Source organism: Equus przewalskii, chromosome 12 (assembly GCF_037783145.1).
Source record: "Equus przewalskii isolate Varuska chromosome 12, EquPr2, whole genome shotgun sequence".
NCBI lineage: Eukaryota > Metazoa > Chordata > Mammalia > Perissodactyla > Equidae > Equus > Equus przewalskii.
The window spans coordinates 19319833-19337584 of record NC_091842.1 but is presented as its reverse complement, the minus strand read 5'-3'; the positions used below and the strand labels follow the sequence as shown (position 1 = coordinate 19337584).

Here is a 17752-nt window from a genome sequence, read left to right as displayed (position 1 = left end):
TCACAGACATAGCCAGCTGTGCTCAAAACATTTTATTCCTTCTTGCTCCTTTTACCCCCCATCCCAGATCCAAGCCCGAGCCCAGTTCCGGTGGGGGCTCAGTCCTCCGGAGTCCAGAAATCAGGGCTGAAGGGTGGCATGGCAGCCAATGGGGCAAGATTGGGGCCTTTTCTGTCCTTGAAAACATGCTGCCCAGAGGCAGCCCCAGCCCAGAAGACAGGACGAGGATAAAGTGATGGGGCTCATCAGGCAGAGCAGGCAGGGCTCTGGAGCCAGCCCTTCAGCAGCAGTCAACTGGGCAGTTGCCCAGTCTTCTAGAAAGAGGATGGGGAGCCAGGGCCTCTTTTCATAGCTAAGGTTCCTTGGGACCTCCTTAGGAGCCCAACCAATAGGCTTGTGGACAGCAGGTATAGGTGGCCAGAGGTTCTAGCCAGTACCACAGGCAATAAAACTCCTGACTGTGGGTTTAGTCCCAAAGAACAGACCCAGAAGAGTGGACTCAAAATTGAAGATGGTGCCCTGGACTCCAACAGGTTTCTGGGAGGAAGAAGTGGCTCACGTGAGGCTCCAGGCCCAAAGAGTGTCAGGGAGGAGCCAGGTCCATTCCTGGGAACAAGTATCTGCCCTTGGGTGCGATGTGCAAGTCCTGGAAGCAGAGTCAGCTCCCAGAGAGAGCAGCTCGGTGCTCATGTCATGGGCCGAGGAGGCCCAGCGTCAGGCCTAGTGGCAGCAGCAGGATGGGCCCCAAAAAGCCCTGGGCTTCAGCAGAGTTGAAGGCCAGATGGTTGCTGCAGAGGTTGCTGTCGGGCTGGGACTCCTGGATTTGGGGCACCACACGAGGCTGGAGCTTTGTCACATGGAAGTTAATCCAGGAGGTATAGCTGGAGGTCAGAGTGTACACACCAGGCCTGTTGGGGGCCCCACAGGCATCGCCCCAGCTCACAATGCCTGCCAGGTACCAGAGGCCCCCCACAGGGCAGGAGAGTGGGCCCCCAGAGTCACCCTGAAGAGAAAAGCCATACACTGGCTGTCAGGACTAGGCCCCAGGCCTCCAGTCATCCATGCCAGCCCCATCCAGCCCTCATCTCCCAAGATGCACTTGTCTCAGCCATTCCCCTAGATCCCCTGCATTTACCTGGCAGGCATCCTTGCCCCCCTTCAGATAGCCAGCACACACCATGTCCTCCTGGATAAAGTGGGGCTCATTGGGCTTGGCGTCAATGTTGTATAAGCAGTTACATGTCTCGCGACTGATCAGTGGCACCTCAAGTTGTTGCAATGGCCTGGGGGCCAGGAGGCTCACTGTGGGGGCAAAAGATGCTTACCCAGGGCCTCCTATCCTGAGTTAGGCTCCCCTCCATGCCCACCTAGACATCAGCGCCCACCTCACCTGAGGGGGCCACATGGCCCCATCCGGTGACAGTACATTGGAGGCCATTGGGGAAGGAGGCATTGGCTGCGGGGAGGCAGATGGGCCGGATGTAGCGGGAGAAGGTGATGGGGCTGCTGAGACGGAGGAGCGCAATGTCGCCCTGGGAGCCCTCGTGGCGGTAGCTGTTGTGGGAAATGATCTGTGCCACAGTGCGGACCTCCGCCTCAGGGGTGTGGGAGTCCAGCTGGTTGGCCCCCAGCTTTACCTCATAGTCTTCCTTGCGGTGCTCCCTGCAGGCAGAAGGGCAAAGGCTGTAACCCAGGAGACCTGTCCTAGCTCCCTGATCTCTGTTGCCTGTGGCATCCAACCCCAGATTCTGACCCCAGGCAAAGGACCTTTCAGGCCCCAAATGGCACCCTACTTTTATCCTGTAACCTCTGGCCTTCACTCCTGACTGATCCTGACTTGATACCCCTAGACTCAATGCAGAACCCCAACCTCTGACCTAGACTGATCCCTAAACTTTGGCCTCCAGACCACTTTTGACTTCCCTGCCCCCCATCCAGCTGGTACCTTGGGAAGCAATGAGCAGCCGACAGCACCCACAGCTCAGACAGAAGAGAACCGCCACACACGTGGGTGCCATCGTAGGTGATGCTGACCTGCCAGGGCCACTGGCCAGGGGCTGCACTGCTACCACCTGTGATGCGTGCTTGGGAGGCCATGCCGCAGAATGCTGCCCAGGGAGGAAGGAGAGCAAGTCAGGCCCTTCTGGGGCCCTCCACCAGGTGCTTAGCCCTGCTACTCCCAATATAGCCCAGGAGATCTGGTTTGGAGCTTGGGAAATGCGTTCACAGAAAGAAGCCACCCCCTTGTCCATCCCACTGCTCACCAGTCATGGTCAGTTCTGCCTGCTTGCAATCTGGCACCCGCTGCCTACCTTCCTTCCTCTGAGGCCTTCCTGCCCTCCATCCCATCCACTGCTTATAAGTCTGAATATCTTCATAAACCATAAACCTGGCCAGGTCTCACCCCTGCTTAAATCCTTCCCTGGGTGCACACTGCTCTTAAGATACATTCCAGCCCTTCCATGACACCGAAATCAACTCCAGCCAGCCCTCTGGACACTTCCTGTCACACACGAGGCCATACACTTGTTCAACTCTAGATCTTTGCTTATCCAGGTCATGCTGCCTAGAATACCTTTCCTCATCACTACTCTGCTTGGCAAGTTTAAGTTTCTCTTTGCCTATGGAGCCTGCCCTGACCCTGCTGGCTGTGTTAGGCAATGCCTCAGAGATCCCAGGGCCCCGCGCTTCCCCGACACTGTCCAATCACACAGTTGTTCCTGTGTCTATGACTGTGTCTGCTTCAACCACACCAACCTGGGCGTTTCCTAGCCGCAGGGACTAGAGCAGATCCCCCTGTCCCCAGCGCCCAGCATGGGGCCGGGCACACAGAGGGAGTTGTGGATGTGTGTTGAACATTTGCACAGAACAGCCGGGCTCCCATGGTGTGATAAGTCTAGTTTCCAGGACAGCCCCACCCCTGCTGAGGTCGCTGTTTGAAACAGGACCCAGCTGCCCTTCACAAAGTCACCTTTCCAGGAGCAGAGAAAACTGCCCAGCAGGCCCCTCCTCCTCTCCCGATAATGACAGTAGTTACTATTTAGTGACTGTTCAAACAATGCCAGGCCCCTAAAGGGCTTTCACTTCCTTTATTTTCTTGACTCCTCATACAACCCCAGGAAATAGACATATTCAACATCATTTAGAGGTGAGGGGACAGGCCAACGACACACAGCCAGTAAGTGGTGAAGTGGGGACTGAAAACCTGACTCGGAGTCTAGAGGTGTACCTTTGAAGAAGGGAGACCCTTGGGTTGTTCTCTTCAAAACAACCCCCCTTTGGAGTCAGACCCGGGTTTAAATGCCAGCTCTGCCGCTTACTGGCTGTGCGCCCTGGGCAGGTCACTTCTCTGCATCTCAGTTTCTTTATCCATAGAATGAGGGCTATAATGTCGTCTCATAGAACTATTTTGGGCACTTAAGACAATATGGGTGGGCAAGACAGACCTGCAGAGAGAGGGTCAGACGCTCATTAAACACTCCCATCGGGGAGCCGGCCTGGTGGCCCGAGTGGTTAAGTTCGCACGCTCCACTTTAGTGGCCCAGGGTTTCGTCGGTTCAGATCCCAGGCGTGGACATGGCAGTGCTCGTCAGACCATGCTGAGGTGGCATCCCACATGCCACCACTAGAAGGACCCACAACTAAAAATATACAACTATGTACCGTGGGGCTTTGGAGAAAAAGGAAAAATAAAATCTTTAAAAAAAACCCAGAATACTCCATGGGAATCTGAGTCCGTGTCCCCTCCTCTTCCCCTCCCCCACTGTCCCAGCAAGCCTTACCTTCAGCCCCGTGAGCTCCTGGAAGGAAAGAGAAAGAGGAATAGGTAAGCAGAGAAGGCCCAAGTTGTCAACCTCTTAGCACCTGCCACTTCTCCTGTGGGCCGGCCCCCCCCGGAAGCTGAAGTTGAAGGGAGAGGGAGAAGTCAAGAGTGAGGGAGGCTGAAGCCCAGGGTTCTTGAGCCCAGAATAAGTGACGTGCCCCATAAAAGGGTTATACTACCCTTGGCCCCTGTGCACCACCCCTCCCCGTGCCCCACGCTCCCCCCCACCCCGCACATACTCACCCATCCTGGACTGGAATAATCCAAGCAAAAGCAGAATGGTCACAGCCTCCAGCCGCTGAGGCCCTAGGCCCACCCTCTGGGCCATGGCCCAGGACAAGGGCTCCTGGGGAGACACCAGGAACCCAAGGGAAGGGACCTAGGGCTGGTTTCAAAGGCAAGATCCAGGTGTTAGGTCCAGAGGGAAGGGACCCCAGAATCCACACTGGGAATGAGGAGCAGGTGTCCAAGGCTGGCTTTGAAGGCAGGGAACAGGCACAAAAGGAGACAGTCTCCGCAGCCAGCAGTGAGGACACGTCTCCCGCACGGCCTGGCTACGCAGAGACTTTCCAGAGTGGCGGCTGTTTGGAGAAAGGCACCTACCTGCCCGCCCCTCTCCTGGCCCCGCCCTCATGCTCAGCTCTTCATTTGCCACCAAAGTATGAGTCCTCCCAGACCCTCAGGCTTTTCACGTGTGCGTGCGTGCGTTGAGGGGCTGATCAGCCAGAGAACAGCCCTGGGCAGGCCTGGAAACTCCATGGCCTGACTCCCGGGAGAGCCACCCAATTGCTGTTTGCCCCAGGTCTGCCAGACAGTTCTGCCCCCCAGGGCCTGGCCCAGCCTTTGTTATCATGGGGCCACAGCCACTCCTGCCTCCTTCCCTCCTTAGGCCTTGTATGTGAGTCCAGGACACCCGGGTCTGCTCAGGGTTAGGGCCATTTCAGGCCCTTCTGTGGAGCCTGCAGCCTCATCTGTGTGTGGTGAGGTGTGGTGAGCGTGTCTGGCAGTGCCAATCATCCCACAAATATTTACTGAGCGCCTACTGTGTTCCAGGCACAGGAAACAAAACAGACATCATCCCTGCCTTCCCTGAGCTCACCCTGAAATGAGGACGACAGACTTGAATCAAATAGTCACACAAACAATTATAGAATAATTTCAAAGTAGGAACTGTGATGGAGAAAGAAGAATGGGGGCTCTGGAAGCTATTCACAGGAGACTGACATGGCTGGCATCATGAGGGGATCCTCGAGGAAGTGCCTTTAGAACTGAGACCTAAAGGGGTTATGAAAATGTTAACAAGGCAAAGATAGGGGAGGGGTAGTTCACATGGAGGACGCAGGTGTGCAGGTTCAGGGAAAGAAGGCCCCAGTGACTGGGTTGGGGGTCAAGCGCAAGCTCTGTGAGTGTATGAGTCTGTGGGCACTGGGAGTGCGTGTTGGCTTCAAGATTCAGAAAAACAGACCCCTGCTTCCCCACCTACCTTCCCCAAGACTAGGTGTCTGGACCTCTGAGCCAGGACTTCAGGACCCACGCTGGAGGGCAGGGAATTCCTGGAGTGAATGAGGGACGGAGGCTGACTTGGGAAGGCGTCTAAGCTGGGGAGGAGGGGCAAGACACTGGGCATTGTGGGTGGGTTTGGGTAGAAGATGAGGTATATTATCTTCGTCTTCATGTGGGGGATGGCATATGGGTGACAGACTGGGTATGGGGAGCAGGGGGGATGTATGTCCCTGTGCAGATTCAGGGGACTATTCTTTTTGGGACCTGGTAGCTAAAGATAAGCCTGGCCCTTTAACAATCTCTGCCCATCTTCTTAATCTCCCAAGGAGAACTCCCAGCTTTCCTCTAGGTCTCCCCTCCCCCACCCTCTGCCTATTCAACCCAGAGATTTGACTGCAGCTCCGAGGTGACCCCTCTGCACTCTCATCAGCTGGCTTCCACCCCAAGCAGCCCCCTTTCCTCATTTGCCCTTTTTCTGTGCTCAAACATCACCTCCTCTATGACCCTTTCCTGACCCCCCAGCCAGGTGTGTCCATATGTGTCCCCCACTACATTGGGAGCACTTCGTGGGCTTATCAATCAGACCCCAGCTGTGTCTTGACTTAGTAGTTAGCAGAGAATGTGGTTGAGTTAATGCAGGGACCTGTACCCATAAGTGGTAGGTGAGGTAGTGGAATGTTCATACACACAAGCATGATGGGTCCCAAACCCTGGGGGCTCTGGGCAGGAGTAAAAGTGGTGGACCCTTGCAGGGTGCAAGTGTCATGTGTGTATGCTGGGGACACTAGAGGTGTACACTTTGGGGCATCATTCATCAGGGTGTGGATATGGGAGGCAGCTCCCTGTCAGTATAGGATATGGTAGAGAGACCCTGGACTCTCAGCCTCCTAGACCCTTCCTCCAACCCTCACCCTCAGTCTTTTTTGTTCTGGGGAGAAGGGCAGCAGGGTTTGAGCTAGGGCTGAGGTGTCCAGCAGGCGCTGGGGATGCTGATTCCATTGGGGAGGTGACACACACTCAGCTGGCCACCCAACCTCCAACGCCCTGGAGCAGGAATGAGTGACAGCTGCCACGTTATCAGGGACACATTTCCTGGGAGCCCAAAGCCTGATTCACAGAGGCCCAGGAGGGAGCGGCCCTAGCCCTGGGGTTTCCCCCAGCCCTTCAGGCTGCCCCCAGCAATGCCACAAGGCCACATGACTGTGTTGACACCTTTATTGTCCACTCCACTGCCCCCAAGGATTCCAGGGGCGAAATAGCCAAGCACTGAGGCCCAATGATCTGAAGCCGCTGCAATCTAGGTGGGTGGGGTGCTCTGGAGGTGCCAGCAAGGGAACAGAGGCGGTTAGGTCACATTCCAGCCCCACTGGGCGCAAAGTGGAGGGCTGGAGGGGTGTAGGGGAGGAGAAGGAGAGGTAGCCCAGGGACCCAGGGCCCTTAGCCCTGTATCAGGGAGGTCAGTAGCAGCAGGAACACAGCAGCCCGAGGGGTGCCTGAGGCCCTGGCCGTGTCTGGGGGGCAGAGATCGCTGCCTTCAGGGGGCCAATAGGAGGAGCCACTGGGGGGCAGGAAATGGGCCTCCTCCACTGTCTGAGAGATCCAGGCCTCTTCAGGGCCAATGGCAGCAAACAGCTCCCTGCTCCCTCGAACAGCCAAGCCCACAAGGACCCAGGAACCTCCCTCAGTCTGGCACAGGAGTGGAGGTGCTGAGGTCACCTGCAATGTCAGAGCCAAGGCCAAAATGGTCTCTTACCCTTCCTCCTGGTCCCCCATACCTTCTCCTAGGGTCCATCCACAAAGCACTGCTTGTCTCCATCCTTAGGCATCCTGGGCCCTGGTCTCTCTCCAAGGTCCAGCCAGAAAGCAGTGTTTCTTCCCATTTGGGGCCCAGCACCCAAGAATTCCAATCCTGCTCTCTCTTTAGGGTCTAGCTGCCCATCACTGCTTCTCCCCTCCCTGGACCAGGATGCCCAGGCCCTTGTACCTCACACCTGTCCTCTTGTCCCTCTGCATACAGGACACAGAGAGTCCCAGGGGGCAGAATGCCCTGATAGAGGCAGTGACAGAGTCGTGGTGTCAAGATGGAGACAGCAGCAGCCACAGGGACTAGAGAGAGAAAAGAGGGTTGTCCCAGGGATTCTGGCCTCCAATGACTTCTCACCCCCAGACCCAGGGCTCTCACCTCGGTCCTGGGGGTCCTTCCAGCCCAGCACCCAGCAGCTGGCCCCCAGGGGGATACCCCCGGGGTGAAGGCAGATGGGCAAGGCTGACGGGGAGGGCTTCACCCGTGAACTCAGCTCCAGGAGGGCGAGGGGGGGCTGAAGTCCCAGGTGCCGGGGCAGACGGATGCTGATGACCAACCGGGATACTGGGTGGCCCTGTGGGAGGGGACTGGCCCCTGCTCGGCCCAGGTACACTTCAATGTAAGGCACTGTTGTAGAGCCTCGCCTGTTGGCACAAGGCCCAGTATCACCTCCTGCTCCCTGCATTGCTGGTAAAGTCCTTCCTAGCCCAGGGGAAAGGGTGGAATGAATCTCCAGGGTCATTCCACTAATTCCATTATTCCTCCTTCCGAATCTCTCTCTCGTCTCAAAACACTTCACAGCAGTTTCCCTGTGCTGTAAGAGCCCTAAAGGGCAAATATCCCACTATTGCAAGAGTCCTCTGGTCCATCTCCCAATTTTTCCTTCTTGCCCAGGAGATGAGTGAGACCCACCTGAGGACACAGTGAGTGGCTGCCAGGACCCAGCCTGGGGCCACAAGGATTCCAGTGCAGACTTGATCTCCAGCCACATGCACCTCTGCCAGCCAGGGCCACAGGACCCCCATCGGAGCAGGCTCTGGCCGCAGGCCACAGGCTAGGGAGAGGAGGTGACCACCTCAGTGGGGATTCCACAGCTGACCCCTGAAGCCCCTACCATGGATCTAAGCACCCCCAGGAACTAGGCCCCAAAGGCCCTCCTCACCACCATGCTCTGTGGCAGGAGGACAACTCTGTATCTTAGTCTCCTCTCCCTCAGGGCCCCAGTCCCAGGCCAGCTGGTCCTCTAGGTAGGCTCCCCGAGTCACATGGCTGATCCACGGGCCGTGAGTCTGCAGGGGGAAGAAGGCTCTGGGACGTAGGCAGCCACTAGACAAATTTCTGATTCCAGCCAGGAACCAGGTCCCCTCCTCCCGGCACAGAAGGCTCCAACTCGAGTCATTCTGCAGCAAGAAAGCATGTGCATTTGCCAGTCCCTCTGTGTGTGTGCAAGTTGGTGAGAGGGTATCAAAGGTCCTGGGGCTCATCCTGGATTCCATAGTCTCCTGTACTCAGGAGGTCCACCTCCCGAGGTCCACCAGGTCCCACCTCCTCCAAGCCGGGCTCCAATACTAATCTGTATGAAGTCAGCCCTTGCTTTAGGATCCTCTTTAAACGGAGGGGCAGCGACAAGGCCCAACAGCGCCCAGGGTCCGCCCTCAGACCCCTCCCGAAAGTCCTCCATAGCCAGGCTCCGCCCCCAGAGCGCTCAGCCTCCATCCCAGTCCCTCTAAGGCTCCGCCCCCAGCCCCTCGGCCTCTCTGGGTCCAACCCAGACCCGCAGGCTCCTCCCCCGCCGCTCACCCAGCAGCCGCCCGCCTCCTCCTCCTCCTCCTGGTAGGCGGGGCAGAGCGCGTGGGGCGGGTCTCTCGGCGGCGGCACTGACGCCCCCTGGCGGCCATACAGGCAGTGACACCACCAGCCGCCCAGCAGCTCCGCCTCAAGCAGGGTGCTGGGGCGAGGCGCGGGCTCTGAGAAGGAAGAGGGAGCGAACCCCCGCTGCGGCGGAGTCGGACCCTCAGCTACTCCGCCCCGCTCCGCGCCGGGCCCCTGCTCACCCCCGCGGCCCCAGCGACCCAGGCGGCAGCGGCTCCCGGGCAGGAAATAGTGTTCTGGCTGCGGTAAGCACACTGGCCGCGGGGCCACGCTCAGGTTCACGGGCACGCGCAGCTGCAGCAGCGCCAGGTCCGAGGCGTCGTCCCACGAGGCGTTCTCGTGCGGCACGAGGCGCGCTACCTGCTCCGCGCGCGGGCGCGAGGGCAGTAGCACGCGCCAGTTGTCCAGATAGCGAGGCGAGCGGTCTGAACTGATGGGGCCGCGGGATGGGGAGACTGGGGATGTGGGCCAGATCCTGCAGACTCAGCTCCAAACCCCGCACCCCTGGCTTAGGCTCGGTATCCCAGGCTAGGAGCCTCCATCCCCTTCCTGAGGTCTGAAAACTGCTTACTCAGCCTCCCACATCCTGGATGGAACTTATACTACCCTTCTACTCGCCCCCAACAGACTAGGACCCCGCTTTGCGAGTTGGATTCTACACCTCCCAAAGGGACCCCACACCCCTGCCCCGCCCAGGGGAAGGGCTGGGGCCAGGTAGGTAGGTCTCAGGCTGATGAGGGAGGGGCAAGAATCTGCCCCGAGGCGTGTGTTTTTACTCACTCCAGGAAGCAACTGGCAGGTGCCAAGACCCAGCTTTCAGACACGAGCGCCCCATGGCAGGGTCTGGATCCTGGCACCATCACCTGGGCCTCCCAGGGCCAGGCCCCTGGCCGCGTGGCCTTCCCACACTCTGAGGGGTGAGAGACCTGGGTCAGAGGACCTCCTGAACCCCCAGCAATTTCTACCCCAACTCAAATCTCTCATGTCCACCGGATGTCCAGGGGTCCTGCCCCCTCACCTGGCAGGGCGATGGTGCAGTTCTCATCTGGGGCCTCCCTGGGGCCTGACTGGGGCTGCCGGGACTGGGTGGGAAATGCAGGCCCAGGCTCTGAGCCCATCACCTGTTCCCGTATCCATGCCTCATAGGACGCCACAGCAGTGAAGACTCCAGGGCGGTTCCTCCTTCCACAGCCAAAGCCAAAGCTGGTGATTCCTGCCTGGAACCATCGGCTGCCTTCCTCACAGACCAGAGGCCCCCCAGAGTCTCCCTGATGATAGATGACTCAGTGTCAGGGGATCAGCCCAGGGACCCACCGGCTTATACCCACCAGTACCTCACAAAGGTTCTATACCTCTTCTTGCTGGCTCAACATACAGCCAACTTCTAGAAACCTGCCTTGGCTGTGCCTTGTCCTCTGTATTCCTTACAACTCTAAACTGAAGAAAGCCTCGTAAAGCAGAACGGTTGATGAGCATCCAAAGCCAAGAGCACCAAGCTAATGTATTAAAGGCCATGCCAGAGAGGCCTGCAGGTCTCATTCGGAGGCAAATGATTCTTGCACATTAACTAGTTCAAACAAACCCTGTCTTGGGTTTTTGAGTTCACCCAATTGTTAAAGTAAATCAGAGATGCCAGCATTCATGAGGAAGAGGCCGTTAGAAATAGGCAATCCAAAGCAGCAAGAAGGGACAGTTTGAAAGCAAGTAAGGAGGAGGAACTACAATGAACAGACACTGAAACAATGGTTCTGGGGCCATTTAATGCTGGAGCATTGTCCCAAAGACATTTCTAGAATCCAGGCCGGGCATCTCTGTGACCTGACGAGAGTCACAAAGAAGGTTCAGAATCATCCAGAACTCTGCTGTCCAATATGGTAGACACGAACCACATATGGCGATTTAAATTAAAATTAAGTAAAATGAAGAATTCATTCCTCAGACACCCTAGCCACATTTCAAATGTTCAGTAGCCAACGTGGCTAGTAACTACCATGCTGAACAGCACAGATAAAGAACATTTCCATCATCATAGAAAGGTATATTGGACAGCGCTGGTCTAGACTGGTCTAGAGGAATTTGAATTGTTTGCAGTGCTATTCAAGAAGGCAGGGGACTGTGCCCACAGGTCCTGGAACCTCATCATTGGGAGGGACCCTGAAGACCGTCTAGCTTGAATCCCCGTCACCACCAGGCATGCTTGAGTGCCCTCAAAAATGTGTGCCAGTTGAGGAAAGTTTCTGGGAAAAATGGTTAAAATATACTATGTTTTGGTCTTCAGCAGGTTATCTGGAAAATTTCCTTCTGTTAAGGATTAATTCATTTTTTAAAAATAACTTTATTGAGTATCTACTAAGTAATAGGTGCTGTGCTCTGGGCTGGAATGTGGGGTAATGATAATAATAATAATAATAGTAGTAGCTAATATTTATTTAGCTCTTATTAAGGACCAGGCACTGTTCTAAGTGCTTTCACATATATAAATTCATTTACTCATCATAAGCACCCTATGAGGTAGGTAACACTATCATCTTCATCTTCCAGATGGGAAAGTTTGGACACAAAGAAGTTAAATAACTTGGCCAAGGTCACACAGCTAATGAGTGGTGGTGCTGGGCTTCCAAGCAGGCCAGCTCACTCCAGAGTAACCCCTGCACTGTACTGCCATAAATAACAGTGCCCACTTGTTGAGACCCAAGTTCTGTCCACTTATAATCTTCACGTCCATCCTATCTACTGGCAATCTTGCCCTCTTTTTTGCAGATGAGGTTCAGAGATATGAGAGAGATGAGCTCTATTTTTAACACCACTTCCTATTGGTTAGGGCTCTGCCTGGTCCTGTCAGGCAGGTGCAGGGAGCTCCTCTCACCTGGCAGGTGTCCCTGCGGCCCTCCCGGTAGCCAGCACACAGCATCCCTGGCAGTAGCTGGAAAGTGAGGTTGAAGGGGCCAGGCCTGCTGTAGAGACACTGACAGGCAGCCTCTCCCAGCAGCCTTAGCTCCACTTCTTGTAGCACCCAGGGGAGAGGCAGGGGATCTGTAGGCAGAACCGGAGAGAAAATGCTGTGAGGCAGGTATGGAGAATTCTGCTTCCAATGGCTCGGCTTTGTCCCCTCTGGCTGCTTTCTGGACATCTTTTTCTAGATGTCCCATGGCACCTCAGCCCCTCACATCCAAAACTAATCATCTCCTGCCGTTCCTCTCTGTTATTCTTCCTACATCCTCATCTCAGCAATGGCCCCATCAAAGCACTCAGTGAGAGCTGTCATGGATGGTTGTACACTGCACAAAGGCACCCAGCCAACAAAGGATGCAGGTTGGGGCTAAAATCACTAAGCTCTGAGCCCTGACGTGGGCTGTGTTGGTCCTGAGAGGATATGCTTTTCAACAAAGATGTCATAGAGACTAGATGTGGTCCTGTACTGAGTTACCAAGCCTGGATTCTGGGTGTCATCCCTGACCCCTGTCTCAACTTCCCCTCCTCAATCAGTTCCCAAGTCCAGAAAACCTCTCATGTGTGACTTCCTGGCATTTTCACTGAAGTTCAGTGAGCTACAAACTTGGGCCTGGATGATTGGCTCGGCCTTCTCACTGGTCTGTTCCCCAACCCACCCTTCACTTGTTGCTGCCAGAGGAATTTTTTCAAAGCTCAGCTCTGATCTTACCAGGAACAATCAATGGATTCCATTGTCTAAACCTGAGGCCTCAGCCCTCTCCTGAGATGAACCTGCTTTTGATGGAAACAAAGTCTTAGGATCCAGAAAGGGGTGGGGGAGAGTGGGACAGAGCTCTCTCCCCTCTCCCCCCTCACTCCGACCCGGAGTCCTGAGAGGTCAGATGATGTCTGGGGCTGTAAACAAGGGTCACCCAGGGAGGTTTGGTATTGTCCCAGGGCTTTCTGGAGCTGGGGGGTACTCTGGCCCTCAGTCTGACTTGAAAGCTTTGGTTATCCAGCCCCAGCAGCTTTTGCGGCCTTTGTTGCCTCTGCCCGGTCTGCTCCAGCCTGGCAACCTGGCCCTTCTCCATCTACTGTGCCCCACCTGGGTCCCCAGGATGGCCTCCATTTCCACCCTACATTCCTGTAATGCCAACTTATGTCTTCTCTTCACAATACCTCCCCAGAAATCTCCTGCTCTGGGTGCCCTTTGTCACGATGGCTTGGCCTCATCCACACAGACTTCCCAGGTGCTTGGAATGACCCTTCCTAGTCACTTCCTGCCCCGATGGGGCCCCTGCAAGCAGAGGCTGCAGTATCTCCTCCTGAAGCACCCTCACCAAAGCCCCAGGCACTGCACAGGTCTGATCACAGCAGACGCAGAATAATTGTGGGGGCCTTGCTGACACGGAAAGGTAGCACTGGATAATGAGGATGATGGGGGATGGAAAAGTGGTCTGTTTCCTCCCACACCGCTTACATAAGTGTTTGCTTATTTATTCAACTTATTGTTTGTCTACCTGCTAGGATGTAAGCTCTGAGAAGGCAGGGATTCTTGCTTGTTATGTTCATTGGTGGGTTTCTAATGCCTAACAGTGCCTGGCCCAAGGAGATGCTCAGGAAATATCTGTTGAATGAGTGAATGAGGGTGAGTAGGGAGAAGACAGAAGGTGGGGAAGTAGAGAGATGTGTAGGGGAGGTTAGGATGGGAGGAAGAAGGATGAGAGGAAAGGAGGGCAGCAACTGATATGTGCTGAATGGTTACTAAATCCTGGGGGCTGTGCTGCAGTACATGGATCACCGAGGGTACAAATATCTTAAAATGCATTAGTTACCGCTATGCTAGGCACTGTGCAATAAACTTTACATGGGTTTTCTGATTTACTCCACCCAACAACGCCATGAACTGGGCACTACTTTCCTCAATTTTCAGAAGAGGAAATGGACTGCGTGAAGTGCTTTGTCTGAAATAGCAGAGCTGGGATGGGAACCCTGGTCGAATTCTAAATCCAGGAAAGAAAAAGCTAGAAGGAAAGGTGAGGAGGAGGGAATGGAGGGATGATTCAGTGGTCTCAGTTTGAGAACCTTTGGGGAGGAGGATAGGTGGCGATAGGCGCACCACTTACCCGGTGGCCCAGCAGAAACCAGCCCTCGAGGCTCCGCCCGAGGCCCCGCCCCGTGGGCCCGCCCTGCCGGGACCGCAGCTTTTAGGACTGGTCCCCAAAGTCCCGCCCCAGGACTGCTCAGTAGGCTCCGCCTCTGCGATAACCCTCTTTCCTGGCACCCCCACGCCTCACTCACCCGCCTCTTGCACGTCCCCCCAGCCGGTGGCCCAGCAGGCTGTGCCAGGAGCGAAGCGATGCGAGGAGCGGGGCAGGCAGACGGGCCGCACGGCGGGGCCCAGCCTGGCGGGCGAGGCCAGGCGCAGTAGGGCCAAGTCAGCGCCCAGTTCCACCCTGCTGTAGTTGTCCGGCACCAGGATGGCGGCCACTGCGCGGACTTGCGCGTCGTCCAAGGGCCAGTCCTGGGAGTGCACGCCCAGCAGTACTGACCACTCGGCCGCGGGATCCAAGGTCCCGTTCCTGCACCGCGGCCGAGGCGGGGAGGGATTAGGTTGACCCTATGGAAGGTGGGGGCTCAGAGCCAGGGGGAAGGTGGGGTCAGCAGGAATCCAGGAGGGGCGGAGTCGGATCCAGATTTGGGGCTAGAGCGATGGAGGTTAAGATACACTCCTTAAAAAGGGAGAAGCGAATCTGCTTTGGAGGTGGTTGATTCAAGGGGCATTGGCAAGATGGAATTCAGACTCAGATATTTGGTGGAGTGGTGGGACGAGTCTTCTGGCGGCCCCACCAAGCTCAGAACCGGGATACCCCGCAAAGCACCCAGCTTCGGGGGAGGGCGGGGAGGCGGAGGCAGCTTGGCTCCAAGTTAGCCTCGAATACGCGGGGGTCAGGCTTCGGGGCGCGCTTGGCTTTTGAGGGAGAGGGGCTTGACAAGGGCGGATACTCACTTCACGAAACAGTGAGCAGCGGAGAGGACCCAGGAGGGGGCGATGAGGGAACCCCCGCAGATGTGGTTCCCCTTCTGACTCAGGCTCACCTGCCACGGCCAGGTGCCCGCCTGCGCGTCTGAGCCCCCCATGATGCGGGCAGAGGGCTCAGAGCGACCGCAGTCTGCAGTGGGGTACCGCAGAGGTCATGGCTCGCTCCTGTCCCCCATGCCACAGGCCCGGGTAACTCAGGACGAAGCCCCCTCAGTCACCTGCCTCAGGTTGCCCCACCGAACAAATAACAGAGAGGACCTCGGCGCTTCTAAGTTTCTGGTCACTTCCACCTTCCTCATCACCCTCAGCTAGCCTTAACTTGCTTTAAGATCTGAGGACTTCGCCTCACTGTTCCTTACCCAGATCCTCAGGTTCTTCTTGGGTAGGACTGGGAGCTGCGAGTCAGAGGGTAAAGAGAGGAAGATGCTGGTGAGTTCAAGCCCCTGCCACAGCCCAGGACACTGCCCAGCTGCCATCTTCCTGCTCTCCATCCCCCACTCCCACCTTTCTCTACCCCAGTTCCCTGCCCTTCCAGCCCCCCTATCAGCACCCATGCTACCCCTCCTATCTTTTCTGACTTTCCCCCAGTCCAGCTGCCTTACCTGAGTTCTGGAAGCCTCCTGGGATGGGGCCGATGGCTGGAAAGAGGGAGTCAGGAAGAAGCTGGAGACTTGTTCTTACAATGTGCTCTCCATGACTCCCTCCCTGCAAGCTTTACAGCAACTCCACCTCTCCATTGCACCCAGGCTTCCTTTCCCCCTCCTGTCAGACACTATTCCTCTCCCGCCTGACACCTCCCTCTCTCCTTCTACTGACCTCCCCATCTCCTTCCTCCTCTGACGCCCCACTCCCCAAACAGAGCCCCAAAGTTCTGCTTTCCATCTCCCCCCGATGCTAGGACCCCGGCTTCTTGCAGCCATCCCCTGTCCCCTGAGGTTACCGAGGATCACAAGTGGGAGGAGCAGGTGCTGGGACATGGCACTTTTTTGAGTCCGCTGGAGGCGCAGAGATGGGTGGAGGTCTGCTCCCTGCCACAGCTCTGCCGGAGTCCTGCTCCAGCCCAGTCCAGGTTCCTGAGGGAGGGACGGAGTCGGCGCAGTGAAGGAAGAGACGTGAGACTTGAGTCAGTGCAATCAAGTCTGTCTTTACTGTGCACAAGTGTCGTTTTTTTTTTTTCATTTTTCAGGATTAGTACCGAAACAGCCCTACAAATATTCTCAGAGAGATAAGGAAGTACAAAGCGAGCACAAGAATTTTTATTAGCATCCCATCCTATAGAGCATAAGGTTAATGATCATCTTTTCCACAATTTACTATTTATTGTCTCTAAACTAAAGGAGATAGGTAGCTTAACATCTGTTGTAGTAGAACAAGTTTAAATTTAACATCTAAACTTTAAAGGGTATAGAAATGACTTCCTCTACTATTTTGGGACGAATATATATTGACGTCAGGGATGGGGTCTATTTGAATCTTCTATTCTTCATGTATAGATTTATGGGTTCAGAAACAAAGGTAATTTATGGTAAAGTTAGATCAAAGGCAGAGAGAAGGTCCAGACATCCAGACAGGACAGCATTCCGTCTGTTCACGTCCTGGGGGAGCTACCCCTGCCCCCATCGATCATCTGGTCATTGTTCAGATGGTTAATGGGAACAAAAAGCAACTCCAGGGTATCTTATCCCCAGGACTATGTGCGTTCTCAGCAGGTAGTTAAACATCTTTACATTCCCGCACCCCTTAGGGGGTGAAAGCATTCCTTTGTCTTTCAGGGGGCAGGACTATTTGTCCCTTGAGCACACTGCCTGGAGAAAATATCATTTTGCTAGTAAGGCATCAGGCTGAAAAGCTAAGTTAAATTATATATCTTCAAGAATAAAAAGCAGGAACAAGTATAGTCATAACCTTGATAGAAAGCATGCATACATTTCAGAAAACATCAGGGGTGTCAGCTGGCCATTCTTCACCAAGGGGCGTCCCTGCACCCCTCGGCCCTTCTCAGCCCAGACCCTGTCAGACAGCTGTATAGGCGTTGGTAACATGGCTCCCAGCACAGCTCTGTCCCTGCCTAGGAGCCCGTGACTCCTGATGGTCCCAGGAGCACCCCTCTGCCCCCCCCACCCCTCCCCGCCTGGCTGGAGCTCATCTCTGGGAATCTGAGAGGATCTGGGCCTGGAAGGGGGAAGTAGGGAGCCTGAAGGCCCCACCCAGATCCCTGTACCCATCTCATATCTCTGGAGGCCCGCGGTCGGGGTGGGAGGCAGATGTCCTAGCTCCAGGACACCTGTTGCTGGGGGGAGGGAGGAATGGAGAACCCTGTGGGCAAAGGTGGAAGGAGAAGACAGCCAGGGGCTGGGAGACCAATGTTCTGGGTCCTTGGTGAGGCAGGGCTGCAGGTGAGCGGTGGTCGTTGGGACAGGGGAGGTGGCCCCTCACTGGCATGACTCACCTGAGACCTCACCTCTGTTTGGGGTGTGGCTACCCCAATGGCTTGCTCTTTTCTTCTCACACAGCTCTGGTTACTGGTGTTGCTGGCCAGGTCCGGAACAGGAGCCCCAGGGAATTCAATCCCATCCCTAACAAAAGGATCACAGATTCCGGCAGGTTGGGCAGGGCATAGGATTCTGGGAGGGGACTGGGCAGGCTGGCAAGGCCAAAAAAGACTACTTTCTCTGTGTTAGAGTGAGTACTTTTACTTACTATTTGTACGACCTTGGGAAAGTCACTTAACCTCTCAGTGTATATCCATAGGAGTCCACTTAAGAAACATGTGGCG

The 17752-nt window shown here is 55.7% G+C and overlaps 2 protein-coding genes across 7 annotated transcripts; both read right to left on the bottom strand.

Moving 5' to 3' along the window:
• Positions 1-17: 17 nt before the first annotated feature.
• Positions 18-4954, bottom strand: PRSS8 (serine protease 8). Of its 4 annotated transcripts, none has more exons than XM_070567988.1 (6): positions 4052-4954; positions 3447-3670; positions 1946-2108; positions 1391-1662; positions 1136-1302; positions 18-1003 (listed from the first exon to the last, which is right to left on the bottom strand). In XM_070567988.1, exons 3-6 carry the CDS (start codon positions 2095-2097, stop codon positions 692-694), a joined length of 903 nt encoding a protein of 300 aa, XP_070424089.1. In that variant the 5' UTR covers positions 2098-2108; positions 3447-3670; positions 4052-4954; the 3' UTR covers positions 18-691. The 4 variants fall into 4 exon arrangements, with proteins under 4 accessions (XP_070424089.1, XP_008512562.1, XP_070424088.1 ...); XM_008514340.2 differs by lacking the exon at positions 3447-3670 and adding an exon at positions 3783-3800 and having other exon boundaries at positions 4067-4399; XM_070567987.1 differs by lacking the exon at positions 4052-4954 and having other exon boundaries at positions 3447-3721.
• Positions 4955-6526: 1572 nt separating this feature from the next.
• Positions 6527-17546, bottom strand: PRSS36 (serine protease 36). 3 transcript variants are annotated; one of them, XM_070567953.1, is made up of 16 exons: positions 17426-17546; positions 15917-16049; positions 15579-15614; positions 15336-15371; positions 14944-15106; positions 14235-14515; positions 11869-12035; positions 10021-10270; positions 9783-9912; positions 9185-9432; positions 8931-9097; positions 8293-8419; positions 8043-8184; positions 7509-7774; positions 7311-7432; positions 6527-7042 (listed from the first exon to the last, which is right to left on the bottom strand). In XM_070567953.1, the coding sequence occupies exons 2-16, from the start codon at positions 15951-15953 to the stop codon at positions 6764-6766; spliced, it is 2451 nt and encodes an 816-aa protein (XP_070424054.1). In that variant the 5' UTR covers positions 15954-16049; positions 17426-17546; the 3' UTR covers positions 6527-6763. The 3 variants fall into 3 exon arrangements, with proteins under 3 accessions (XP_070424054.1, XP_070424053.1, XP_070424051.1); XM_070567952.1 differs by lacking the exons at positions 15579-15614; positions 17426-17546 and having other exon boundaries at positions 8293-8530; positions 15917-16053; XM_070567950.1 differs by lacking the exons at positions 15579-15614; positions 17426-17546 and having other exon boundaries at positions 8293-8530; positions 8931-9432; positions 15917-16053.
• Between the last annotated feature and the right edge of the window lie 206 nt (positions 17547-17752).

Bases quoted from the DNA above. Each gene is read 5' to 3' on its own strand.
- PRSS8 (XM_008514340.2), bottom strand. From the start codon at position 4,151: ATGGCCCAGAGGGTGGGCCTAGGGCCTCAGCGGCTGGAGGCTGTGACC. The intron at 1,303-1,390 runs GTGAGGTGGGCG...TTGCCCCCACAG, and splicing joins GGGCCATGTGGCCCCCTCAG to TGAGCCTCCTGGCCCCCAGG. The intron at 1,004-1,135 runs GTAAATGCAGGG...TTTTCTCTTCAG, and splicing joins GGGGCAAGGATGCCTGCCAG to GGTGACTCTGGGGGCCCACT.
- PRSS36 (XM_070567950.1), bottom strand. From the start codon at position 15,953: ATGTCCCAGCACCTGCTCCTCCCACTTGTGATCCTCG. The intron at 14,516-14,943 runs GTGAGTATCCGC...GCCGCGGTGCAG, and splicing joins GCTGCTCACTGTTTCGTGAA to GAACGGGACCTTGGATCCCG. The intron at 8,531-8,930 runs GTGAGCGGCGGG...TTCTTGCTGCAG, and splicing joins AGGAGGCGGGCGGCTGCTGG to AATGACTCGAGTTGGAGCCT.